At 45.7% G+C, this 27,587-nt stretch overlaps 2 protein-coding genes across 2 annotated transcripts in view; both read right to left on the reverse strand.

Moving 5' to 3' along the window:
• The window catches only part of TNNT1 (troponin T1, slow skeletal type), a 504,690-nt gene that overhangs the window by 232,450 nt on the left and 244,653 nt on the right, over positions 1–27,587 (reverse strand). The gene's annotated exons all lie outside the window — the stretch shown is intronic.
• Positions 8,192–24,570, reverse strand: LOC136651992 (neuronal pentraxin-1-like). Its single transcript, XM_066628791.1, has 5 exons — positions 23,704–24,570; positions 12,288–12,468; positions 10,351–10,598; positions 8,511–8,690; positions 8,192–8,401 (listed from the first exon to the last, which is right to left on the reverse strand). The coding sequence occupies exons 1-5, from the start codon at positions 24,568–24,570 to the stop codon at positions 8,192–8,194; spliced, it is 1,686 nt and encodes a 561-aa protein (XP_066484888.1).

The raw sequence follows: 27,587 nt of genomic DNA on the forward strand, positions 1-27,587 counted from the left end.
TTTTCGTCTCCGTGGTACAATCCTTACAACAACTGTGTGCAGTAGGTCACTTTTTACAGTAGGTCAACCCTTCAGTATATGGGAGAGTCAAGATTCAAATTGAGGCCTTCTAGTAACAAGCTGAGTGTCCATCTTAGAAAAACAGAAGTGATCTATTCCCTGCCCAGCGACTCAGAATAATTGAGATCAGAATGGCTTCTGATGATTTCTGAGAATTCAATTCCCTGGGGCTTTTTTGAGATGGATAGATAGCTAAAACAAGAGATGGTGCAAAGCTAGCAGATTTCGCAAGACAGTTTGCCACGCAAGGAGTCAAGTTTAGCATGTGGGCATACTCTGGGAAATGTTTTGCACTTTTATGTCTCTTGGAGTTCAGGAAGAAGGAGTTCAAACACCACACTATGCCTTAGCACATCCTGGAAGCAATAAAAATTATCTCACATCAGACTATCGCCCAGCATTGTGAAGGAAGCCACTGTTGGCTATATCACTGTCAGGGCTGAAAATGTAAACGATATGGGTGGCACAGCAGTGTTAGAGAACCATAGCTACAAACAGTATCAGATGCCACAGGGTTTGGCCAAGAGTGTTGCAGACCAGGTTCTGGCTCCTTGCTTCCAGGGCTGCAGACCAGAGAAGGGAATGGGAGGAGAGAACCAATGGTGTGGGCAGCACGCACACCAAACTGACGAATGAAAGAAGAGGCAAGCCTCAAGCAGGTGTGTTTTATTCTGGTTAAACAACTGACAAGAAGAAAGGATATTCTTGAGCAAATGGTTTTAATTAGAATAAGGCACATGGATGGGAAACCTGAAAATACATTACTGTGTTGTTCATGCAGAAGCTTGAGGCTTGCTTCTGCCATTTCTTTGGGACACATGAAAGCTCAGAATCCTCCTGGCTTGGGAAGTCAGGTGACAAACAGTGCCACTGGCAGACAACAGGGTCAAACAGTGCTACTAGCAGACAACAAGCCAGATCTGGTACCTTCCCTCAGCCTGAGCATTATGTCACTGAGGAAGGTCACCACTTGTTTCCCCTCTGGGCTGGGTACCTGACACTTAGCAGGCAGTAAGACCTCTGCTGGTGAGGGCCCCTTGCAATAGGTTGATAGTTTGCCCCAAAGGACCCAATTTCACCAGCTTTTCTTCTCAGGCAGGCAGGCAGGCAGCAGAAGGCCATGTTTGGGCTGTGGCTGAGCTCCTTCCTAGTACCAAATCAACCCTCCACCATTTTTTTAAACGGGTTGGCACTGGCAGTGTTGTGACATTAGTGGCCTTGCCTTGTGACATCACCAGGTTCTGGTTCAGGCATGTCAGGATTTTGGATACATCCCGAGGCAGCCCTGCCTTGCAAACACCCAACTTTCCCACTTCCTGGTGTAAGAGGCGTAACTAGGGACAAGCCTGAGAGGCACCTGCGCCAGACACTACCAAGCAGGGGTGCTTGACTGCCCCTCGTGCTCCACCCTAGTTACGGAGGAACTGCTGGCACCTTTGTGCACCCTTTTGTTCCTTCTCCTGTGGAGGTAAAGGGTGCCTCCACAGGAGAAGGAACGGGTGTGAAGCCGCCACAGCGAGTGCTCTCTTCGGGGAGAACCCAGAAGTGACATCATGACATCCCATGACATCGTGATGTCATGCGACATCATGGCATCACTGCCTCAGGCAGCCCAGCAGCCGGGGCAGAGTGTTACAGTTCTGCCTGGAGTTGGCCCTGCCATGGACACAGCTGTCCTATTGATTCAGAAAATCAGTGGCGGAAAAATAGAGCATAAGGCAGGGGACCCAAATATCATGCCAGAGACCAGCCTGCCCTGAGGAGCAGAAGCAGCAGGCACTTCCCCCGTCCCTCCATTCTCTGGGAGCCAGGTTAGATCTCTCCCTTGGCCCAAGGGTCACTAATGCATCCTTCCTGAGGTTATTAATATACCACTGCTGCTCCGGTGACCTTGCCTGTCCCTCCTGTTGCCAAGAATCCAGATCTGGTCTGAGCCACCACTAATGGGATCAAGAACAAACGGATGACCTGCCTGGACCTAAGCCAGAACAAAGCTGAAACCAATCTGTTCCAAGTGAAATTCTCCCAGAATTTTGATAGCAATCTCTGAATATTATCATTATTATCTGTGGCCAACTCCACCTGTATAGAACACTAGTCTCAGAGGGGCTTATATGTGGTTCTTAGAAGAAAGTCTCTCCTCCACACAGCTTATAGGGTCAAAGCTTCTTAGCTTCAACAGCAGAACTCCAGCATGTTGTCAACTATTTACTGTACATTTTACAGCTGTGTTCTGCTGTTTGATGCTAGCTAAGGAATTGTCCTACAACCCAATCCTAAGCTCCAGTGGTGCCCAGGGGAGCAGGGGCACTGAAATGGCTGCCACTGCATCCCATGGGGCCAGGGCAGCCTCTGGTATCTTCTTGGGGTAAGGGAGCATTTACTCCCTTTCCCAGGGTAGAGCACAGTCTGTGACAATGGGTCTCCACAGAGCTGTGCAGGCTGGCACAGAATTGAGGAGGCCCATGTCAAGCTTTCCAGTCTGGGAAGGGGCATAGGATTCGGCTGCAGAGTCTGCCGTCATCCCCTTCCCGGGCCTGATCCTCCTTCCAGCCCACCCTCCCCCCACCCAGTTCTGCCCCTCCCCACCTCCAGAAAGCCTCACCATCAAATCCGGGTGGGAGGATTTACCACTAGAGCCACTCCAGTGTTGTCTTCTTGGCACTGAGTGTCGTCTTCTTGGGCTTATGCCTGCCGCACTCACTTTTGTGACGGCGGTTGCTGGGGCCCTTATTCTTTGACAGCTGATACAGAATGGTGTTTCGTATTAGCCAGTATTTGTTTGCTGGCATGCAAATATGTTTTGCATACAACAGGATTCAACCACTGACAGCACATAGATTCAGCCACTGTCGGCACATGAGATTCAACCACTGACAACACATGAGATTTTCATATTTGATGCCCGCCAGCAGCAAAACAGCCAAGGGAGGCCTGCAAGACTAATGCACAACCACAGCACTCCATGGCCACATTTTTGAAGTAGAATTTCACCACTGTATAGTTGCGTTGCTGGCTCTTGAATATGAAAAAGCAATGCCTTTAAAGCACTCAAAGTTTAATGGTGCTGCCAAATTTTGAATATTTGTGAATTATTTACCTCATTTCCAACCTTAAAATGAGAAGTCAGAAAAAAGCAAGTTTCTGTTTTGCTTACATCCATCCCATGTCTTGTTCCATATATTTTGTCTGCCAGACATACAGTCAATTTTGGGGGATTCATATATGACTCTGAAGGTTCAATAGGGTGGCTTATGAGCTCAGGGGATGTGTTTCCAATCTTACCTCAGCCATAAAGTTGAACAAGGCCCTATCTTGCTATCTCCTCACCTGTAGCCCAGAGATAATAACATCACTGGTCTACTTCATGGAGCTATAAGGATTACTGAGGGCCAAACTGAACTTGACATGGCATTCTGGCATTCCTTTCCCACCCACCCCTGCAACAGTTTGGGTTTTAATAATAATAATAATAATGGTATTTATATACCACCTTTCTTGGTCGTCAGATTTCTCCTCAGACTTTATTCAAGGCGGTTTACATAGGCAGGCTAATTAAATCCCCATAGGGATTTTTACAATTGAAAGAAGGTTCTATCTTTCAAGAACCACAACATTCAGATGTTTCTTTCTGATCTGGTTTCACATTCTGGCCTCAATCCTCCCACGCTCAGAGCAGATGGAACAACTTGGCTCAGCTTGTCAGCTGCTTCAAGGTCGTTTTATATATGTTTGTAGGTTTTCATGGCCAACAATTTAACATATCTTTATTCAGGTGAGAAGTTTGGGTTTGTTTTTTTTAGTATTGAAAAGCAGCCCCAGAGGCATCAATCAAGAGTAGAATTGTAGGAGCAGGAAGTGCTTGATCCATTCCCTTCCTGCTGTTTGCTCAAAATGCACACAGACCTCAAGCTGCTTTCCTACACATGGGAAAAGATACTGGGTGCCTACATCTTCCTTCAGAGGAAGAAATGCAGCAAACACAATCATGATGGGGAGTGTCACTCCTTGTGGAGAGCATTTGCTGCTGCATAAGGGGAGAGTGAGGGTGGATGCCAGTAGTGGAAGCAGGACGTGAAGCACAAGGCTTTGGAGAAGGCAAGTTAGAGCTGAAAAATAACCAGCGGGAAAAGGCTTCAGCAGCTTATCCAGCCATCCTTCTTCCATTCAGACTACCAGCCTGCTCCAACTATCTTTTGTTGTTTAAAAAATCAGGGAGGAAGGCAATGCAGAACTCCACAGAAGGTCCAGTGCACCAAGTTCTAAGGAGAAGTGGAGTATGAATATTCGTGTTATAAAAGAAACTGAAAAGTTTCTATAAAAGTAATGTGTAGGAACTGGAAACGAAGTATGACCAAAAGCACATGAAAAAGAGTTATCATTTCTTTGGCAGATTTATTGCAACCAGTTTGGAGTAAGAAAATTCAAGACAATAAATTATATCCCACCCCCTTTTCACAAATAAAACATACACTATCAAAGCCCAGAAAGATCCAGTATTTACAAAGACAGAGATAGAAAACCCTACTACGCTATGAAGGTATTCACATATTTGCCACACACACAAAGATGTCTGGTATTCTTTGAGCAAGCGAGCATCTCTTGCAAAGAATCTAGGAACTCTGGCTTTAAAGCTTCTCACCTTAGGGCCAAAACAGATGTGGTGTGGGAGAGCTCGGATCTGTTGCTTTTAAGAGTTGCAGAGGAAAAGACAGATGTCTGTATCCTGTCTTTTATTCTACTGTAAATCTAAGAACAGCTTTGGGAGGTGTTTAGATCAGGGAAAAAGCCTGGGTAAAGGGTTAAATATCCCTCCAGCTCCATTGCCCCAATCCGAGCCTGCCCCCATGCTTTTCCGGCCCCCTGCTTTTCCATGAAAGCAGGAAAAAAGAGCTCCTCTATCACATAGGTTTGGGCTCTTACTCTAAAGTAGTGGTCTCCAAACTCTTTGGCCAGAGGGCCGCATCAAATATCTGGCGTGGTGTTGAGGGCCAAAAAAAAATTTAAACATAAAATTTAAATAAATAAATTAGAGATGGAACTTAAATGAGTGAATAAATGAATGAATAGGCTCATTCATTCAACCTCTCTGGCCCCTCAGAACACCCTCCAGACACAACCAGAGCACAGCTCTGGTCGTGTTCAGTTGAATGGGCCAGAGGCTTTCAGGGGACAAGAGGCTGGCCATGGGCCGGATAGAGGCTGGCTGTGGGCTGCATCTGGCCCCCGGGGCCAGGGTTTGGAGACCCCTGCTCTGAAGCACTAGACATCCCCGTAACTTCTCCCGTAGAGAATTCAGGCACCCTAGCTTCCAGCAAGACAACAGATTCTGACTCCTGCTGTCTTATCCTTAAAATCTTTGTATTCCCCTATTTACAACAGCCCCCCCCCCCAAATTCTATCAGACAGTCTGATTGATCTATTACTAGTTATTATAAATGTGTAGGACCAATTCCCCATTCTTTTCCCAAACAATATTGTCTTTCCTAGTCAACCTGGGTTCAATTTGCATTTATAGAACTGGGGTTGATTTATGGCCCTGGGCCTGGATAGATTGTGTTCTACCTGGGCTATCGTCTTGCATCATCCCATATTCTGGTGTTATGAAAGTCAGCACTTATGCAGGTTAAGCACTGCTAAGCATTAAATCAGAGTTTGCTGGACTGATGTAGCATTCAGACATCGCCTTAGCCACAGCATATCTGATCTGGCCAACAGAAAAACAGTGAGGCGTGGTATGCCACCACACTGTGAGGAAATGGTATCATTCATAGCGATGAGCAACATAGCTTTCCTATGCCTCTAGAGACTCCGCTAATATACCATCAAATCACAGTTCAGCATGTTTCTAAGGTTATGTAAATAGGCGCCTGGTTTTGATTCAGCCATGTCCAGATTACGTGATCAATTCACCCTGGAAAATCCTCACAAACATGGGTTGACTAAGGGCCCAATCCTAATGGGCCTGCGCCAACCCAGCACCAGTGCACAGTGTCGCAAACATACCGTAAAGTATTCTTGTGACACTGCTGGGGTGGCGCCAGCGCTGGCTAAGTGCAAGCCCGCCCTCAGCCAGTGCTGGGCAGAGGATGGACAACTGCTGCTTGGAGCTCCAGGCAAACGCTGGGCGATGGATGGGTAAGTCAGGGCAGGGGGGAGGCATTCCGGGGTTAGGGGAGGATGTGGCGAGGGTGTGGGGAAGTAGGGTGGGATAAGAGAGCAGAGCAGGAGGGGGCAGAGATGGTGGCAGGCCCTACTGCCCAATCCTAATCCCCCTCCTGGCCCAGGAGACCTGACACGGATCTCCTTGAACCTGCACCTGCTCATTAGCGGATTAGCTGAGTTTATGCTCCCTTACCCCAAGTTAGTGGTTGGGCTACAAATTTGTAGATGCTTACAGTGGGACTTACTGCTGAATAGACATGAATAGGACTGTGCCCTGAACAAGGGTTTCTTGCTATCAGTGGACGTATGCCAAACCATTTACAAAATGGGCCATGCACATGCAAATTCAACACTAGTTGAACTGAAACCAGTGAGGTTGGGGGGGAAAAAAAAAACCAGTAGAAAACTGGTCCTGTAAAGCCACCTAAAGAGAGATGCATCCATGCAGAGGCACGTGTTTTAAATAAGTTTGTGCAGATATGTTAGATATACGGTGAAGAGAGCAAAACATTCCTACAAGTCCTCATCCCATCCTATAGGCTGGCCTAGATCTTGGAAGAGATTTCCTGAAGAAGGGAAAGGAGAGATTAAGACGAACAGCAGATCCAGAAACCAATTCCACGAAGCCTGATGGTCGATCTCAAAGGACTGAGTTTGTAATACAGAATTATAAATCTTCCACTGGGATATGCTGGTAGTTGATGTACTTGGAAACAGGTGTTCCCCACAGAAGGAAACTGATGGTGCAAGGAGCCTCAAAGACTTCATCACACCTAGGACTGAGTGCTGGGCCCCCATCACCATTGACAGTTGATGCTGTTGCTGGGAGAAGCCTTACAGAAGCTGAGGTTTAACATCTGCCTCCTTCCTGGGCAGAGCCTTGGTGATTCCATCACACCTAGGACTGAGCTTTGAGTTCTTTTTTCTTTACTTTTTTCTTTCATTTTTACAATGTTATTTCTGATTTTATTTGTCCTCTTATAATCTTCCCCCCAAACCATTTTTTTTAAAGATTGTGAGCTGCTTAGAGAAAGTACTGCTAACATGTACTATAAAAAAGAAAATACTGTAAGCCACTCTGAACCCATGGGATAGAGCAGAATATAAATCTAAATGATATATAAATAACATTCAGGTTGTTGGAAAACAGAAGATCTTGTCTTCTGAACTGAGAAAGAAGCATTGAAAAATCTACAAATCTTTTATGTTAAAGAATCCATCCATTTTGTCAAAAGAAAAGGGTCAGGAAGATGAATCCAATTCTCTCTTCAGTTTTTTTGCCAAGCATGTTCCACAAAGGCTACAGAAGGCAACTAGACTGAATCAGGACTTCTGCTTCCTAGATGGGAGATGGTTGCACAACTTGAGGTACCGAAGAATGGATGGTACCACCCTTCCAGCCATCTTCCTGATGAACCAATTCTGTCTGTTCCATAGGGTGTGTCCAATACTGCCCATCATGAGGAACACAATTAACAGTTACCTCATATTAATGAAAGGCTCCTAATTGAAATCCCCAGCTCCATATAACATCTGGGATGTTTCTGGTTTCAGAAATCCTTCCTCTCCATGAAACCACTCCACAGAACAGACTCTAATACTTCAAATTTTTCCTTACTTTAAAAGAAATTTTTTTTTATCAGGCACCCTTGCTGAAAATCCAGAAGTGCTAGCTCCCAGACCCTAAGGCCTTACTGCACATTACTGCTATATCCAACTCTCCTTCCAAGGAACTCCAGAGCATTGAAATGACCCCTACCCATGTCCCTAATTGAAAGTCCTTACTCTTTTCCCAAAGAAACCAGGAATCATGGATCTCAATCTCCACTCCCTTTAAAGTCACTAGGTGGCTTTTTCTTCTGGGGAAATCCTGTGATTCTTCTTCCCAGCCGCATTTGCTATCTTAAATCATCAGACTTCACTCTCCTCCCAAAGCACCCAGAAGCCCCGATCGCTTCATGACTTCTCAATGGCAGGCATTAAAAGGTAGTTTGACCACTCCACCGTGTAGCTCCATGGCGGCCTCGGCCCAGTTGATAAGGTCACCGCCAACGTGGCTTGTGCAGGTCGCCATTTTGTAAACCTCACCCGGTGTCAAGATGTGGCCCCACATGTTGAAATCTGAGATTTCCCCAATAAATGCTTGAGTTGCATCAAATCGGCCACCCAGAGTGTCCTGAGGAAAGAAGATGGAGAAAGATAGTTAAATTTAGAAGAAACATTCATGGTCCTCCATAGGGGAGGGCAGAACTTTGAAAACATGATGTGAGAAGGTTATTATTTACCTGTTCCTGGCCCAGTATGAAAACACCCCCAGGTTTCACCGGATGCCAGGGAGCCAAGTTCTCTCCGCTGCCTCTGCGAACCCCATCCTGGTAAGCCTCCCAAATGCCATCCCGAGTTGACCATGTCACACAGATGTGATGCCACTTGGCATCATTAATGGCCAGTGGTAATGTGGAGGCCTGCAAAAGAGGGCAGAGAACGGGTTTAAGAGATGAGAGACATGCTGAGCCTTTAGGGCAGTGTAAAAAATGTGATATGATGTGAATGGTACTCGCCCATTTGAATACTGCATGGTCTTGGACTTGGGAGCCACAGGATCAAATGTTCATTCAGATGTTCGGTTATGAAGCATGATGGATGACTGTGGCAAAACCTTTCTGTACCAATCAAGCTCGTTGAGTTGCATGCCTCAGTGGCATAGCCGGGGGGAGGCAGTTGCATACATTTCCCCAGGTACTACACCTTGAGGGGGTGCCAGCCTGCACCCCTGATTGTAGACCCAAGGTGAAAAAAGTGGTGTTCTGAGGCTCAGGGAGACCCTCTGAAGGCCTCCTGGAGCCCTTAGAAAGGCACTTTTGGTTTTGGTGAAACCTAAAAGTGCCTTTCTAATGCCTCCAGAAAGCTTTTTGAGGCTTAGGGAGGCCATGCGCAGGGGCAGGACATTAAAAATTTTCATTATCCCCAGGTGCCAGAGGCCTTAGCTCCACCACCAGCATGATTTTCTGGAGATACATTGGTATATCAGAGGAAGAGAGGCAGGGTTTGTCTCACCAGTCAGCTGATATGAAAGCTGTTAAGTATACTCTTATATCATTAAGATATTGGCACATATCTCCTGGATTGCATGCAATTGGTATATAGCATGTAATGGATTTTCACAGTACAGGTCCCACAAAATAAAACTGTACTAAATAAATCAGGATAATGGCAGGCCATTGCTTTACTACGAGGACAAATAAGGCAAAATTAAATTATGAATGAACAAATGAATGAAATAAACGTGCAAAGTATACAAAAAATCCAAACGTTTAATGTGCATGTTTCATCCATTCATCCACAACAATAGCTTAATAATACTTTATTCCACTCGGATATGAATATTTCGTCCAGTCTAGAATTTTAGGTACCTGTGGATACACTTTTACACCTTACAAAGCAAATATTTGGTCATGTCCTCTTGCCCCTGTCTGTATCTCTTCTTGACACTCCTACTAAGCAGTGCTGGACCTCCCCAGCCCGGCTCCCCGGGGCAAAGTGCCCTCAGCGGGCTGTCCATGATAGTGCCCTCCTCCAGCAGTCACAACCCCTCCGTACACAAATCTGTCCCCCCCACTCACATGAGGCTCACGGAGCTTTGCGCAACCCAAGGCTGCACTGGAGAAGCCTCTCTGAAGTTCCCTGATGCTATAAACCAGAAGCACAGTTTCCAACCCCATCAGGAGCTCTGAGAGGCTTCAGTGAGGTCCTACAGCCTCGCACCCAGGGCATTTGCCTCATATAATATAATGGGAGGTCCTCAACTGCTGTTAAGAATCTATTTCATGATATATCCCAGAATCACAATCTAGAAGGTTTGTGATTGAAATGAATAAGACAGTTCTGTCTCTTGCACATATTCTTCAACCTTCTTCAGATTGGTGGAGGGCCGGGGCAGACACAGAACATTGCTGAGCTGGTTCAGATCAAATGGCTATAAACACAAGAAACTTGACTTTCAGTTATCAAGTAAAAGGCAGCCAAGGTGGAGAAATATGAACACACTTCAAACATCTCCCCAGCATCCAAGACTCTTCTGGTTTGGCACCAAGACCTCCACCCAACCTAGCTCTGCTGCAATACCTTGTCATTGATTAGCAGTTCCATGGGGTTATTCCCCCACTCAATGAGTACCACTTCATTGGCCTGGCCTGGAACAGAGTAGGAGAACGGGGTGCCCATCCCTGGTGCTGAGCTTGACTTGAGCCAGAGGCAGATGGAGAAAGCAAAGATCTCCTGGTGGAGGGTGCGCTTCACCTTGACATACATGTAGTTAGTGCGGAGGGGAAAGCCCACACGGAAATCCTCAGAATGCTTTTCCACCTTGTGCCCTGGAGGACAGAGGGGATCAGAGATGTGGAACTGAGCTGCCAACACAGAGAAATGGAGGGGAAGTGGGTTTGTCCATTCATTCACAGCCAGCCAGCCACCCTACCTACCTACTAGATATCACCCACAGACTCACTGGTCTCTGGCTGTCCATTCACCCATCATGCATTGCTGTCTGTCTTGCTATCCATCTTCATACACACTTTTCCAGTTATCTATTCCAGTGTTTCTCAACATTTGTCCTCCGCTGTACCACTTTATATGGTCCACCTATTCAAAGTACCACCAGAAGTAACTGGTGATACCATCACCAGTTACTTCTGAGTTCGGAGGCCAGATGCAATGTGACAAACACCAGTAAGTGGCTCAGGGTGGACAGGAGAGCTTTTGGGGGCATGGAAAAGCATGCTTTGGAGCTCTGCTTGCCGAGCTGAGCCTCCTACTGCTGTTTGTTGCATCATGTTCCTGATCTTGCTGCCGGGTAGCAGGTTTCTGGGGTCCTGTGAGTACTACCAGAAAGCAACTCAAGTACCACTGGTTGAGAAACACAGATCTATTCAAAGAGTTTTCCTGTCTGTCCATCCATTTTTATTCACACTGATATTGCAATGTTGATCTGTTCCCCTCCCTCCACACACACCATGGTTTCTCTTTCAGCCGTCCACCATTGTCGAGACATCTATCCCTAAGCTTTACCCCATAAATCTCTCCACCCAATCTAAAATCCATCCCTTTGCCTAAGGGATTATCAGTGAACCCACTAAGTAATAAATGCTGCAATCCTGGGAGTAAGCTCCACTGAACACAACAGGGCTTTATTTTGAGTAGACTTGCATAGCATTTTGTACTAACAGTGCACTCCTACGCACGTCTATTTAAAAGTAATCCCCACTGAGTACAATGGGGCTTACTCTTACCTGTGCACTCCTATACACAATCCTAAAGTGTGTATAGGATTGCAGCCCTCGTTCACTTATGCATCCATTAAAGCACTTGTTAATTTATGTAGTCATAATAATAATAATACAGGTATTTATATACCGCCTTTCTTGGTCGTCAGATTTCTCCTCAGACTTTAATTCAAGGCGGTTTACATAGGCAGGCTATACTAAATCCCAATAGTGATTTTTACAATTGAAGAAGGTTCTGTCTTTCAAGAACCACAACATTTCAGATGGATCTTTTATGATCTGGTATCACATTCTGGCCTCCATTTTCCTCCCACACAGGCTGACAGAGGCCAAAGAGCAGGTGCAATAACTCGGCTCAGCTTGTCAGCTGCTTCAAGTTCTCGCCGTTCACGGTGCCGGTGGCCTCGAACTGGCGACCTTCAGATGTTATCTTCAGGCAAACGGAGGCTCTACCCTCTAGACCAGACTGCCTGACCTTCTGTACCTTCTGTTAATTCATCAGTTGCCTCACATCAAATTATTTCTTTACCTCTTCATCCCTCCATCCTTCTTTGTGCTTGTATAAGCCCTCAATAAAATGTTAGAAAGAGCCACTTCGATAAGTGAAACAGATATGCTTCATCATTTAAATCCTCTGTCCATATCACCAAATACCTCTTTAGTTCAAAAATCCTTCCTTCTTCCTTCCTTCCTTTTAACAATCCATCAATCCATTCATTAGCTTATGACTAAACTCCCCCCCATCCTGACCTTTCCAGTCCCTAGTGTAGCCACACTCACCTTTCTCAACACTATGCCCGTGCGATACATGTTTGTGTCTCAGTCCTGCAGCTGTTGGCCCGCTGTGCTGGTGGTGTTCAGAAACATTTGATTTCTCATGGATCTGATGCTCCAAGATGCTGATCTTTTTCTGAAGAGCATCTCGCAGCGACGTGGAGAAGACTGAGCTGTTCCGATTGTGCTGGTGAGGATGGGAGAGATGCTCATGTTAATCTGTTACATTAATGTTAACTGAAACAATCCTACCCTTTTCCCCTTTGCTGCTGCTTGCGCCAGGAACTCCCTCCCTGAACACCTGTGTGAAACACTTCCTTCAAATCCTTCCTCAAAACCGCCTTTTTCACTAAGCCGTTAACACAACTGGGAACCTGGGCCCAACCCCATACACCAATTCTAGAGCTTTTTTTACCATGAACCGGAACCAAGTGAAAACTCTCTTGGTTGTCTCGAACTGGAACCAAACACCTAAACATAGTTGGTTCCCAAGAAGTGGTTCAACAATCAGGCCCTCAGCTATCTATGCTTTCAGTTTTATTATTCTGCTTTTGTCCTGTTGTGTTTGTAAAAACCTTCAGCAGTTTTTCTTTTAAATTAAAAAAAAGTTAATATTTTTTTCCAGAAGTTAAAGAGTTATTTGTGTGTGTATTTTATACAGTCACATTGCAAAGAGTTTGTTATTCTTATGCATGAAATGATCTACACCAGTTCAAAATTGGTTCAAAGTGTCTGAACTGGTTTATCAAACCACTTTTTAGTAAGACCCACTTTAAGTTAGGGTCTGGACCACACTGAATCCAAATGGTCGACCATTTGTCTTCATCTCATTGTTGAAATAATGTTGAAGTCTTCATCTTCATTGTTGAAGTAAGCCTAAATAATTGAACCGAATGCACAGTCTTCCCGATTACCTCCATTTTCCTGTTCTCTCTCTCTTGCCTTACCCTCTGTCAAACTTTAGATTGTAAGTACCCTGCAACAAGGACCTGTTAGGTGAGATGATTTCCAGAGTTCAGAAAAATATAGTTACATAGCACCATCAGTGTGTCTGTCTTATGTTCTTATGTCACTTTTTAGAATGACAAAGGCAGCAGTCCTAACCACACTTTCCTGAGAGTAAGGCCCATTGAACAAAATAAGACTTACTTCTGAGTAAACCTGGTTAGGAATGTGCCCCAATACATACTGACGTTGCTGTGTGACTATATTTTTCTGAACTCTGGAAATCCATCTCACCTAACACCAGGCCGCAATCTAAGCTCTCCCAGACTGGAACAAATGCCCCACTTGGGCCCAGTGTCCATTCTCCTTTCCCCATCACATCCATCCTGATAGGTGCAATTTCCATGTTGATCTGCCCTCTCCAGTTTGCTGTGGGCCAGAATGTCTCATTCTTGCTTACGCATTAAGAAGGAGGAAAGCGAGGGAAAAGGGCAGTAGATATATTTTTAGCCACTCTGCTTAGGTTAACACCTCAGATGCTCTGGTAATCCCCACTCCCACCCACAATGATGGCAGCAGCACTGTCCTGTACCTCCTCTCAATGCCGTTTTGCAAAAGCAACTACAGAACAAGAAAAATCAGGGAGGAATTTTGCTCTTGTGAAACCAATAGTATCAACTGATCCCAGACGTGTATCCTCTTGGGTGCTCCAACTCAATTTCAGTGGTTCTCAAACTGTGAGTCAAGACCCAATTTCTGGAACTCCTTTCCACAGGATGTGGTGATGGCGTCTAGCCTGGATGCCTTTAAAAGGGAATTGGACAAGTTTCTGGAGGAAAAATCCATTACGGGGTACAAGCCATGATGTGTATGTGCAACCTCCTGATTTTAGAAATGGGTTATGTCAGAATGCCAGATGCAAGGGAGGGCACCAGGATGAGGTCTCTTGTTATCTGGTGTGCTCCCTGGGGCATTTGGTGGGCCGCTGTGAGATACAGGAAGCTGGACTAGATGGGCCTATGGCCTGATCCAGTGGGGCTGTTCTTATGGTGGGTCGCAGGGCAGGTGCTACCTAGAAGCCAAAAAGCTTTCTGGGTCATGCCCCTGAATGCCTTGTGACTTCCAGGTAGTGCTGGTGCACAAACCAATTTATTGGCCACATTGTACCCCAGAATACCTTGCAACCTTGCATTCTGGGGTGCAATCCGGAAGTCGCAAGACATTATGGGACACAACACAGCTTCCATGGCTGACAGAGTGGGTCACGGCAGTAAAAAGTTTGAGAACTGCTGCTCTATCCCATAAAAATGTGTAGTTTTCAGAGAAACCTCAGAAGTTCCACTTTACAGTCATTCCTTGCTAAAACCCAGTAAATCCCACTCCAATTTACAAGATATTTAGTAGTATTTGTTTATTGAAAACATTTATATCCTAACTTTCTGCCTGGCAACAGGCCTCCAAGTTGACTGAAAAATAAAATAAAAAGCAACCAATAATAAATTAACCCCTCAGGCTGGTCCAAATGGTTTAAGACAAGGGGGTAGCCATATACATTCTTCCCAACAACTCTATTCTACATCTGCGATTCTGTTCCAGATTCCCCCACTGCTGAAATACAACAAGTGCCGAAATACAAGAAGAAGCAGGGCCTTCTCAATTGTGGTGTCAACTTTCTGGAATGCTGCTAGGGCTCACCTAGGAAAAGCAATTGACTCCATTCATCCCACCATAGCATCCCTCCCATTGGTTGTTGCTGGTGACTTGGTGTGTTTTTTTTTAAAGACTGTGAATCCTTCGGGGAAAGGGAATAATCTTATTCCTTTGTGATGTAAAGTACTGTGAATTTGTGTGTGTCTGTGTGTCTAAAGGTGGTACATAACTATTCTAAACAACGATGATAACAAAAATGATGTCCCTTTGACATAGGATAAGTGTATTTTTTTTTTCCTTTCTGCTGCTATGAAAGATTTTATTTTTCCTCTTTTTAAAAATATGCTGCTACTTTTGTGCATTTTGCTTCTGAAAACCAACTGGCATATCTTAAAAGTGTAATTTGCCTATGTGTGTGGGTTTCTTTTAAAATAGCAGTGGGGAGAGACATCAGAAGAGGGACTGTGACATGTGGAGAGGGAGAATTTAACCTTTTCTCCTGTATCACAGTCCTGATGAGGCCAATTCTGATTTCTAAGGCAGTTTTTGCCACTCTCAGAACTTCCATCTAGTCTCTCAGTCCTTCCAAGAGTGAACTGTGACCATGCTTATCTCGTAGACTGGGGTCACTTTCCAGCATTTCTCAATTAACACATAACTAAACTTGTGAGTGTGTCAGGTGCAACCAGACTGTTTTGCTGCCAGTGCTCACCTGTGTGACTGACTGATGGCAGTCAGATACTCGGGTTGAGAAGAGATGAACAAATGAATTGAGAGAAGTCAGAAAAATGGGGAAACATGGGCTGTTCAAGCCACAACAGATTCCTGAAGCCATCATAAAACAATTCAGAAAGACATTTCTGTATATGAGAACGTTTGTGTCAGCACCACTGTCAATCTTCATCTATCTCTGGTGCCCCCATCTTTAGAGATTAAGAAGGTGACTGCCAGATGGCCTGTTATGTGAAGGCAACTTGGCTGTGGTATTCCTTTCCTAAGCAAATTTGTTGGGTGCAGTCTTTACTGTTTTTTAGATGCCAGGCTAAGTCCCATTACGTTTGTCCAACATTTTCACAACAATGAAAATTGATCAAGCTGTGACGGCTTTTTATCACTATATTGCTGTTCGCTTGCAGTGCACAAAAATGGTTGGCCACCTTCAGTCTCGAAAGACTATGGTATAAGCCTAGAGCACCCAGTATTCCCAGGCGGTCTCCCATCCAAGTACTAACCAAGCCTGACCCTGCTTAGCTTCTGAGATCAGACGAGATCGGGCATGTGCAGGCACAACATGTGTGTTTATCTGTTCGTTCTCTTAACTTTTTATTGTTGGTATTTCACACAGGATGAACTGGAGTTGTAAGCCACCTTGAGGGTTATTAAAGTGGAAAGACTGGATAAAAAATATGTTAATTGTTGTTGGCATCCTTCAGTCTTGGAAGACTATGGTATTGCGCTCTGAATGGTGGTTCTGGAACAGAGTGTCCTCTCCAGTGCGCGAAGCCTGGGTAAAGTACATATGGAGGATAGGCTGTTACCCATGCAGCAAATCCCCCCTCTCCATGTCGCTGAAATGGTCCAATGGAAAGGCAGAGGGCAATTCGGTTGGTTCCAGCGGCGTCGCAGGAGTTGCCAGAACGTGACTGTGTTCAGCCATGAACTGCCTCAGGGACTCCGGCTCCTGATTTTGCTTTGAGGTTGACTCCTGAAGCCTTTTCCATAACTGGATGTAGCCACAAGGCAGTGGAGGTTTGGGGTCAGAGTTTTCCTTCTCTCAGATGAGCTGCCTTCCCAGGCTGACGAGTCCCATCGACCCGGTGGCTGTTTATGTTAATTATTCAAATAAATAAAACAATAAAACTACAAGCCATATTTTAAAGGATGCCAATGGGTGAACCAAGAAACATACAAAGCTGCTTTTCAACTAACACCATTGTCCGTTTGGCTCAGTATTGTCTACATTGAATCTAGTGGCTCTCCAAGTTTCCATACAGGGGTCTTTCCAAACCACATCCAGAGATGCCAGGGATTGAACCTGGGATCCTCTGCATGCAATGTCATGCTCCATCATTGAACTATAGCCTGTCCCCTTGCACCTAAGGATCCTTTACAAAGGTACACTCCAGGATCCTAGAGGATGCTGGGTCAAAACATAGATTGCTTGGAGCAAATTCTTACAACAGCAAAAGCCACCCTGCTAACCTAAAGCCTCACGTTCCTCCATGACAGACCGGCCAGCAATCTTAGAAGATGGCCTGTACTGTATTTTGGCCTGAACCATCTGACTTGGCTCTTGTTTGCCTTATTTTGTGTTTGCTGTTGCTCCAAAACTACTTGCTCTGAATTTGTGGCACCGTGAGGTCCTACATTCTATTATGCTTTCCTACCATATCTTTAACCAAAACATCAAACACCAGTTCTGTTTTTAAATCAGCAAAAAGGAGGCTCTTGCAGAGAACATGGATACAGCATACAGCCCATGAAGTTGAGGCTTCAACAGTGGCAACAGTGAGGAGGGCATGTCCATGAAGTGATCCTTGGTATGACAACATGTCCCTTTTTGTCACCTATGAAATGTTGCAAGATATGCGAGGTAAGGACAGTCAGCAGGGAAGGGACTGGTGGTTCTGGCAGGAGGCTGGACTGAGGGGCATTTTGGATCCTCTCAGCTGTATAAGAACATAAGAACAGCCCCACTGGATCAGGCCATAGGCCCATCTAGTCCAGCTTCCTGTATCTCACAGCGGCCTACCAAATGCCCCAGGGAACACACCAGATAACAAGAGACCTCATCCCGGTGCCCTCCCTTGCATCTGGCATTCTGACATAGCCCATTTCTAAAATCAGGAGGTTGCACATACACATCATGGCTAGTGACCCGTAATGGATTTTTCCTCCAGACACTTGTCCAAGTTGCATATTTTAGTCAGGAGATCAGCAACGTCACTCTTCAATTCCTTAATAACTCTTGGGTGGATGCCATCAGGGCCTGGTGACTTATTGATCTTTAATTTATCAATGTCTGAAACATCTTCTCTTTTAACTTCTAACCGACTTAATTCCTTGGTCAGGAGGGGCCGTTCGGTCAGCGGTATCTGCCCAAGGTCTTCTGCCGTGAAGACAGATGCAGTATGATCCCATACTGACAACCAACCTACTGCACTCCTGCCAAATTAGTCTGTATGGTCCAACCATGTGGTAAGGAAAATATTAATCAACTATTATGGCAATCATGCCACAATCATGGGCTTAGTCTTAATATGTGGCAACACGACAGCAGGCACACCTGCGTCTGTGCAAAAGTACACTCTGCCATCATAGCCTTGAATCATGCTGAGTCTGAGCCCAGTGCAGTAAACAACAGGATCATATCTCAAGAATGTGTATTGTGGTTAAGCTAGAGAACTGGCTAGTTACAGCCAGTGTAATCTCTGCAACCTTCAGTAACCCGCTTTGTATTGCACGGTATTGCTACCTGTTGGCATCCTTCAGTCTCGGAAGACTATGGTGTCACGCTCTGAATGGTGGCTCTGGAACAGAGTGTCCTCTCCAGTGCGCGAAGCCTGGGTAAAGTAGGTATGGAGGATAGGCTGTTACCCATGCAGCAAATCCCCCCTCTCCACGTCGCTGAAATGGTCCAATGGAAAGGCAGAAGCCAATACAGTTGTTTCCAGCGGCGTCGCAGGAGTTGCCAGAACGTGACTGTGTTCAGCCATGAACTGCCTCAGGGACTCCGGCTCCGGATTTTGCCTCGAGGTTGACTCCTGAACTGAAGCCTTTTCCATAACTGGATGTAGCCACAAGGCAGTGGAGGTTTGGGATCAGAGTTTTCCTTCTCTCAGATGTGCTGCCTTCCCAGGCTAACGATTCCCATCTACCCGGTGGCTGTTTAGTCGCCTCTTACGACAAGTACAGCCAAACTGAGGGCCTATTCTTATCCCCAGCCCCAGCCCCCACGGGAAATGGTATTGCTACACATGTTTAAGAATGAATAAAGGTTGCAGAAGGTGGGCCGGAGGCAGACTCTCTCGGGACTCTCTCGGGACACTCTTTCTTGATCTCAGTCCGTCCCACTTCCAGTTCTGCTCTCCCTGCATTCTACCATTTGAATCCCTGTCTGCCGTGTCTTATTCATTGCTCTGATTCCATGCTCCTTTAGCCTCAGCCCCTGTCTTAGCTTCCTTCAGTGCTCTGCACTCCCATCAAGCCACAAGGCCCTAAGCCTTGCGGGCTTCCCAAGCAGTGTCAAACTGCCACAAACTATCAATGCATGGTAGACTGGTAATCTGTTTGGGCTTCAACACTACCTGATTCTTTTGTGATCTATCCTCTCTCCAGAGAATGCAGGATTCCCACTTTATTATCATTATAAAAAATATTTAAATACCGCTTTTCATAGAATCATAGAGTTGGAAAGTACCCACAAAGTCATCCAATCCAACCCCCAACTCTTTTCAACAAAAGTAGTTCACAAAGTGGTTTACATTGTAAAATACACCATCCCAAGACACCCCCAAGTGCTGCTCAGGAGGCCTGAAGCAAATCACAGCCGATCCACTCTTTCCAAAGGCTACTTGACCCAGCCTGAAAGTCAGCAAGCCTTCCCCAATACCTTAAATGGTTCCAGACAGAATGGGAACAAGTACAGTACGTGGGACGCAAGGTGTGCAAAGGGCAAAAGAGGTGGGGCCTGCAAGGGAATGAATGGCCTCCCACGGGGGAATTAACACAAGAGGTGAGGAGGGGGAGCTATCAAGTTCAAGAGGTGAGGAAGGGAAGAGGGAGGGAGAGGTCACAAGAGGCCGGGCAGATGGTCAGAGAGACGTGTTGTGGGCGAAGGAATGTACAACCTGAGTACCTGATGCGCGGGGAGGGGGGGAAGACAGAGAGAGAGAAATCTCCCATGTACATGTCACCCTGTGATAATAGCAGGGACCAATAAACTCTGGCACCTATAAGGCTGCTGGCAGTACTGCTGTGGATCCTCTCAGGTCTCAAGCTGCTTCGTTAGTGCCTCTAAAAATGTTTCCACAGCACATGATGAAGAATTGCTTGTGCAGCAGGGCAGGTCCTGTATTTAACATCTGCCAATCCTACCTGCCTTCCCTTCTGCCTCATCTTGCTTCTGTATTTTCATCTATCCTTCCCATCTATCTGCTTTCCTATCCATGCAATCCAGGATAGCGTAGTTGTTTGGGAGTGAGACCTGGAAGATCGAGGTTCAAATCCCCACTTCGCCATGAAGCTCCCTGGGTGACCTTGGGGCAGTCACTCTCTCAGCCTCACCTACAGCACCTCACAGGATTGTTCTGAGGACAAAAGGAAAGAAGGAACTATGTATGCCACCCTGAGCTCCTTGGAGGAAGGGTGGTATAGAAAAGTGAAAATATAAATAATCCATGAGTTCAGTTATGTGTTGGCACAAACCCACTTTTGCTTTCTTCCTCATTTCATCCGACCCTATTTTCTGTTTCTATGTGGCCATTTTTGGGACACGTTCACATTTGCTTACAGTCGAGAGTTGCTTAACCTATTTCTGCCCAGCTCACAGGTGTACACATTTGATCCCTATTGCATATATGCAACGCAGGGCAGAAATGGCTTAATGTAGAGTATAATATAATGTGTATATTACAATAAAATGTGGGATGGAGAAGTGGACCATTACTGTTTGGTCGGTACATTTATTTAATTATCCAAAGGGTTCAGGTTTATTGTATACCTTAAGGGTTTGTCCTCTCAACAGCCCTATGAGGAAGTTTAAGAAAGACTGTGACAGTATAAGAAGGAAAGGAAGGCAGAGAGAATTCCTAAAGCCTAGCAGAGACTGTATCAGCTTCCCTCTCTTTCTGTCTGGAGAGGGACCGATAGGCGGAAAAGAAGGTTTTGGCCTTTCTTCTTTCCTGGAAGAGGCAGTAGCCATGTTGTGGGTGGTAGTTATTTGTGTAAGGGATTTGAGTGGCATAGGAGCTCATGACCATTTTTTTCCTAGGTCCAAAATTTCTCCCCTAAAACCTACCCATTTATGGGTAGTAATAGCTGTGTGAATGGACAAATGTTAGTACTGTACACAGAAAGAAATTGACTTAGGCTGGGACCAAACAATAGTCTTTTCAAAGTTGAGAAAAAACAGGCATCATGATTAATGCAGTCACTCCCCTGGCACTTTGGTCAATGGGTTTTGAAGCCTGTTATAATGGTTGTCAACCTTCAGTCTCGAAAGACTATGGTATAAGCCTACATCACCCAGTATTCCCAGGTGGTCTCCCATCCAAGTCCTAACCAGGCCTGACTCTGCTTAGCTTCCAAGATCAGATGAGATCAGGCACGTGCAAGGTAACAGTTGCTGCAAGCCTGTTATAGTGTTTCCAAAAAATCTATTCTACTTGTGACGACAATGGGACATGATGACTGTGTATACCATAGTCAACAATGGCTTCTGTTATGTTCTGCCTTCAGCCGCATGTGATCAGATGGGAGGGAGGGAGCGATCCATCACCGGTTACGAGCTGTGATGGGTATGTGCAACTTCCTAGTTTTAGAAGCAGGCTGCCTCAGAATGCCAGATGCAAGGGAGTGGCAACAGGTTGCAGGTATCTTGTTGTCATGTGTGCTCCATCAGGTATCTGGTGGGCCACTGTGAGATGCAGGAAGCTGGGCTGGATGGGCCTTTGGCTTGATACAGCAGGGCTCTTCTTATGGTGAAAGTTGAGGGGTTTTTTGCAAGCAAGTTGGTGGTCAAAATGGGCAAGAACAAACAGGTATCACTAAGCAATTGTGGAGTTCTGGCAAAATACCTATCTGACATTCATCCCTGAGGTTAGAAAAACATTACAAGAATTCCAGAAAACCACTTCACCTACTTTCTTTTCTAAAAACAAGATGAATTGACAGTGAAGCTAGATACATTGATGGATTAGACCAAAGAGAGAGAGTGTATGTGGAAATAGGGGTGGGAGGATTGGATAGTTGGGTGGATGTGTGCCAGGCAGGCCACATCAGACAAAAAGATTTAGAAAATGTGTCATATGAGGAAAGGTTAAGGAAGCCATGTATACTTAGCCTGGCGGAAAGAAGATTAAAAGGGGACTCAGTTGCAAGCTCTATTTAAATGTTCAACCACAATGAAAGAAGACGGAGGCTGGGACTGGGCAATGGGTTGACACTACAGGTTGAGGTCAGAATTTTGGGTAGAGGGTGACTTGATTGCTCAAAGAACTAGAGTTCTTCAAATAAGCCTTGAGCTGGTTCATGACTAGACAACTGCAGCATCAAGTGATGGCTTGTATTGGAGAATGGGGTAGAACACCACAGATGGAACTCTCATATATCCAAACACCACCTTAAGCATTAACTCCTTAAGTGGAGTTAATTGATGTACTAAGGGCAATGCAGCTCTGAAGTAAGGGAACAAACGTTCTCGGAAGCTAAGCAGGGTCATGCCTGGTTAGTACTTGGATGGGAGACTGTTTGGGAATACCAGGTGCTGTAGGCTTATACCATAGTCTTTTGAGACTGAAGGTTGCCAACCATTCACCTGCCAGGAACCAGGTGAAATTCATCAGTTTTAGAGAAATCAAGCAGTATGAACACATGTGTGAACCAGGCTGTAGACACTCTGGTGCTGGAGTTTTTTTACAAAGAGGTATAATGGGAATCTGACAAACTGGGACAAAGCATAATTTATTGTTGCAACAATACAGTGTCTTGCTCACAGGTCTTGAAATGCTAGGACTTTTATAATTGCTGTGTGTGTGTTCATGCAATAGACGGATGGAATGGGGTCATGGATAGACAGATTAAGGACCAAATCCTATCCATCTTTCCAGTAATGCAATGCAGCCCCATGGGAACAAATGTTCCCTTACCTTAAGAAGGCCTCCTGGACTGCCCCCCCCACCATAGGATGCCACGCATTCCCCATTGGCACAGCTGCAACGGCACTGGAAAGATGGATAGGATTGGGCCCTAAGACTGCAATCCTATACACACTTACCTGGGAACAAGTCTCATTGAAATAAATAAACCCACTTCTAAGTAGACATGCCTAGGATTGTGCTGTAACAAAGTATGGAAAGAGCTTTTGTTATAGATGGGGTGTGTAAAACAGAATGGTATGTAGGTTCGATGAATGAACAGATGGATGGGCAAGTTTATCTGTCTGGGGTGCCATCCTTTAAAAATGGGGTCCAGGATATTTCCCCTCTAGGGCTTACTGGCTTTAGTTCATGATCTTATCATCCAGATAGTGGCGGTGGTGGATGAATGTTTCAAGGATAAAATTTCACATTACACATGTGATATCCAAATGACTTTGGGATAAGAGCTTGGTTATGAATTTATATGCGCGTTGGACAGATGAAAAGGTAGTCAGAAAGTTTGGTAGTGAAAGACGGTGACTCTGGTAGAAAGTCGGAGTTGAAAGAGATATTAGGAAGACACCATTTATAGAACTTTGTGTGACAGGTGAGATAAATAGGGTAGCTTTTACCAGAAGAGGAAGGATAGCATTGCTTGAAATGGTTTGTTGTAGTCATGTTGATTGACAAGGAGCACATAGGGAAGGACGGAAGATAATACACGAAAACGTTGACAAGCGGTTGAAGAATGTACATGGAGATGACTAGCTGAGAGTGTCTGTGAAGCCAGATGGGTTGATGGACAAGGGATGGAGTGGGAGGACAGAAAAATGAAAGGATACGAGCAAAAATGGATGGGCAGTAGTGAACAGCTGGGTAGGCAAGAAACAATTGGAAGGACTTGAGAAGAATAAACAAGGGATACAAGGGATATTTTTTATTAAAGAGTGGAGCTGATATATAAGTACCTGTAGATGCTCCAGTCTCTCCTTGAGGGATTCCAGCATCCTCTCCATCTGGTGCACCCCAGCAGACGTCTCCTTAGGTGGGTCCTCCATTGTGTTGGCAGCTGCAGCTCCCTTGCGAAAGGCATCCTGAGTGTTGTGCCCCACCTGCAGCTCAAGATGCTCCCGTTGACCAAAATGGTGGTACTCATTCTCCCGGGCATGAATGCCTTCATGGGGATCTCGATGGCCAGCCTCGTGGTGTCCCCTGTGACCCTCCTCATGCGGTCCCTGGTGTCCATCTTCATGGTGTCCTTGGTGTCCATCTTCATGGAGACCCTGATGTCCATCCTCGTGGTGTCCCCTAAGGCCATCCTCATGGTGGACTCGGTGGCCCCCCTCATGATGACCTCGATGCCCCCCTTCATGATGACCTCGATGGGTCCCTTCATGGTGGCCATGGCCTTGGCTGTGGCCATGGCCGTGGCTGTGGCCATGGCCGTGACTGTGGTTCTCTTCATGGTGACCTCCGTGGTGCTCAACGTGCCTCCGGGGATGGGTTTCACAGCGGCTCAGTTTGGCTGTCAGTTCCCTCACTGTCTCCCTCTGGTCCAGGATCATCTCCTTCTGGTGCACTACTGTCTCCCGTAAGTGTAAGATGGTTTCCTTAGCTTCCTCCAGAGTCCCAACCCAGTGCCCATTGCCCCCATTTCCCCCATTGTTCATCCCTGCTCCGTGCCGCTGTTGGCTAGCGGGCTGGCAGCCGTTATCCATGTCCAGTGGCATAGGACTGCAGATAAATTTGGGCAAGCCATATTCCGAGGCTGGCACTAGTGGAGAGAAGATGAGGCAGAGCCATACCCAGTGCAAGGCCATCTCCACAGCTGTCATGACTCTGGCAGATGGGAGAGGGATGGGGAGAGCAATCCAGAAAGGGTTTATTAGCCTAGGAAAGAAAAATGAAAAAAATTCCACCAGACAGATGCTCCTAGTCTAGAGTTTAAGGACCCTGCCACACAGCAGATGTAGACACAAAGTCAGTCATCAATAAACTCTCTTTGAAGACCACCAAACATCCGGAATGCTGCTTTGGTGCCACAAAAGGACACCTCAAAGGCCTCTGTTTGGAAGGAGATCCAAATGTCTTTGATGGGAAAAGTGGAAGATATTCCAGTTGGAGCAGACACCAGGCAATCCGGAGGTACTCAAGTAGTCTACACAACTGCCCTGCACAGTTCAGACTGTGCTCCTTCAGTGTCCTCCAAATCTGGATACGTTGCCTCTGCAGTCTGAGTTGTCTTCTTCCCCAGTTATCTATATCTTGCTACCCAGCAGAGCAAAGCTGCCAGTGGGTGTCCCGGCCCTGTAGGCAAGCAGGATTTGTGCTTTTCCTGCCTCTCCTTCCTGTCCAATTTGCCAAATCCTCTCAAGATGTGAAGAGAAGCATTGTCCCCCTAGCAACCGAGAAATTAATGGGCTTAAGGTGTCAGGGCAAAGCTTTTTCCTTCACCCCTGCCCATCCTCCCTACCCCATACATTACTAAGGCCCCTGCTTGGCAGCCCATGTAGATAACCGGTCCTCACGCCACTGCCCCCAGCAGATAAGAGACTTGAAAAACTAAAAACTTCACTCAGAGAATTAAGGCTACAATCCTATCTACACTTTCCTGGTTGTAAACCCCTTTGAACACAATAGGACTTACTTCTGAGTAGACACGCAGAGGCTTGCACTGTACACTACCAGCCAGACACAGAGAGGTACAAAGTCTGAACTTTGAAAAAAATTTGCTGGCTTCTCTTCTAATGAGAGTCATGGAATCCATTCCCAAGTAACGTTTTTTGAAAAGCACCAAACTGAGCGAAGGAAAAGAAAGCTGGGAATGTGCCATACAGATATAGTTACATTGTGGGACGGGGGGGGGGGGCAGACAGATGGACACAGCTAGATAAGCGGAGAAAGAATATCTAAGACATACGGAGGGATTTACAACCTGCCTTTCCGTACGTGTCTATAGATGGCTAACAAAAATGGCCAAAAACAATCAGCAAAAATTCACACAGCAGTTAAACCCAGGATAGAAATGTTAAGTCAAAACTCCCATTACAAACCATTGACACTGGTATCCTCATATTTCTGGACGGACACTGTATCAATGTTTTGTGTCCTCTTTCCCAAGCATTAGGAAGTTCAGGATAACCGCAATATTGTTTGTTTCCCAAAGCTTTTAGTGGTTGTGGTTTTTAAACCAATCAACCAACCTACTTTACTTACAGGTAGAGGAGAGACATTAGGCAGTCGGTAGCAAGCACTGTCCCACACTGCAGGCCCAGAGTCCAAGAAGAAACACAGAGGTTTTCCTCCACCAAGGCTTGCCTATCTATGCCTGACCCAGCCAGCTTTGTTATATACAGTACTTTTACATGGCTGGCTTTTTATCATTACAATTCTGAAATCTAATTGCATTTATAACTGGGAACATTGGAGGCATTATACCAGGCAGTGGCAATTATCTAAAGGGGCTAGTAGTAGCCCATGCACTGTCCTCTTTGATTGGCTACAGGCCTGCACTGCCTCCGGTGTGCTTGTGTGCACTGATGTCATTAGGGGGTGGGGGCAGACAGCAATAGGTGACACCCTTGGGGTGATGGTGACACCACTAGTGGCCAAAATTGTGGAAATCTTTAGGAAAATTTGTATTTATGAATAAAACCATAAAGGTATTTATCATTAGAAACAAACCATGTTGAATTACAGGTCATACCTCATTATCCACTGATTTGACTCACCACTGATACTGAGGTCCACCTTTAAATGTCTTGTAACAAGGAAAAAAAGCACCAAAATCCAGTTTCCGGCCTTTGTGCTGTTAAATGGCTCAATGCGGTTAAATGGCTCAATGTGACTCAATGTGGTATAGTGTCTATATAAAATGCATTCCAGGGCAACAGTAGAGGAGCAAAGAACCTGGAAGTGAGTCTTTAAAGCTATTTTTCCACTGATTTGGTATCCACTGAGGGTTCCAGAATGTGGATAACGAGGCACAACCTGTATCTGTATTCTATCAAACGTTATAGCCAAATAACCAGAGAAAGAAAACACAACTGCGTTGTGTAACAATAAGTGGATTTTCTTAATTCAGTGGCATAGCTGGAGGGGGCGGTGCATATGGGCGGTGCGCCATACAGCTCCATTTTGCTCCCCCCACTAAGAAGGGAGGGGTGGCTTGCCTGCCCCGCTGAGCCTTCCCGCCGGACTGAGCGATCCACCCCCCTCCAGCTACGCCACCGTCTTAATTCAAAAACTGACCAATGAGACTGATTGCCACAAGAGCCAATAAGATGTTATTATGACACAGCAGGGAACCAATAAGGTGTTAGTATCAGTCAGCTCTCATTTCCATGTATCAGAGCTAATATTAGAACTCTTATTCTCGCGTGTGTCATCAAGTTTGGTTGCCGATTTGTTGGGTGAATAATAAGTATTACAGTATTTATTTATTATCGTTGTTATTTATTACGACTTGTTATTTTAGCGCTTCTTGATCCTTCTCCATGAAGTCCTCTCCCTTGCAAATACAGTACCTGCTCCTCTCACACAGCCACCAACACTTCCACGTTGCAAGCAACTTTCCGACAAGTGTCTATATGGGAAAGTTGTTCACACAGCGAGCCGCCAACCTCATGTTCTTCAGTGGCTGTTTGCTGGTTTGCTGAGTTAGAGGAAATTCAAACCTCTGCCTTAGGAGAGGTGTGGAGCTTGTAGCTGAAACTGTGTGTTGTTGCCCTCCCATTTGCAACACTATGGGGCTTATGGAGGAGAGGTGTTGCGGTTTCTTCCCAGCCGTGTGTGGGAGGGAAGTGTGACATCAGCGCCATGTTTTGATTAGCCACTCAAAGAATGCACCATT

Source organism: Tiliqua scincoides, chromosome 5, assembly GCF_035046505.1.
Source record: "Tiliqua scincoides isolate rTilSci1 chromosome 5, rTilSci1.hap2, whole genome shotgun sequence".
Taxonomy (NCBI): domain Eukaryota; kingdom Metazoa; phylum Chordata; class Lepidosauria; order Squamata; family Scincidae; genus Tiliqua; species Tiliqua scincoides.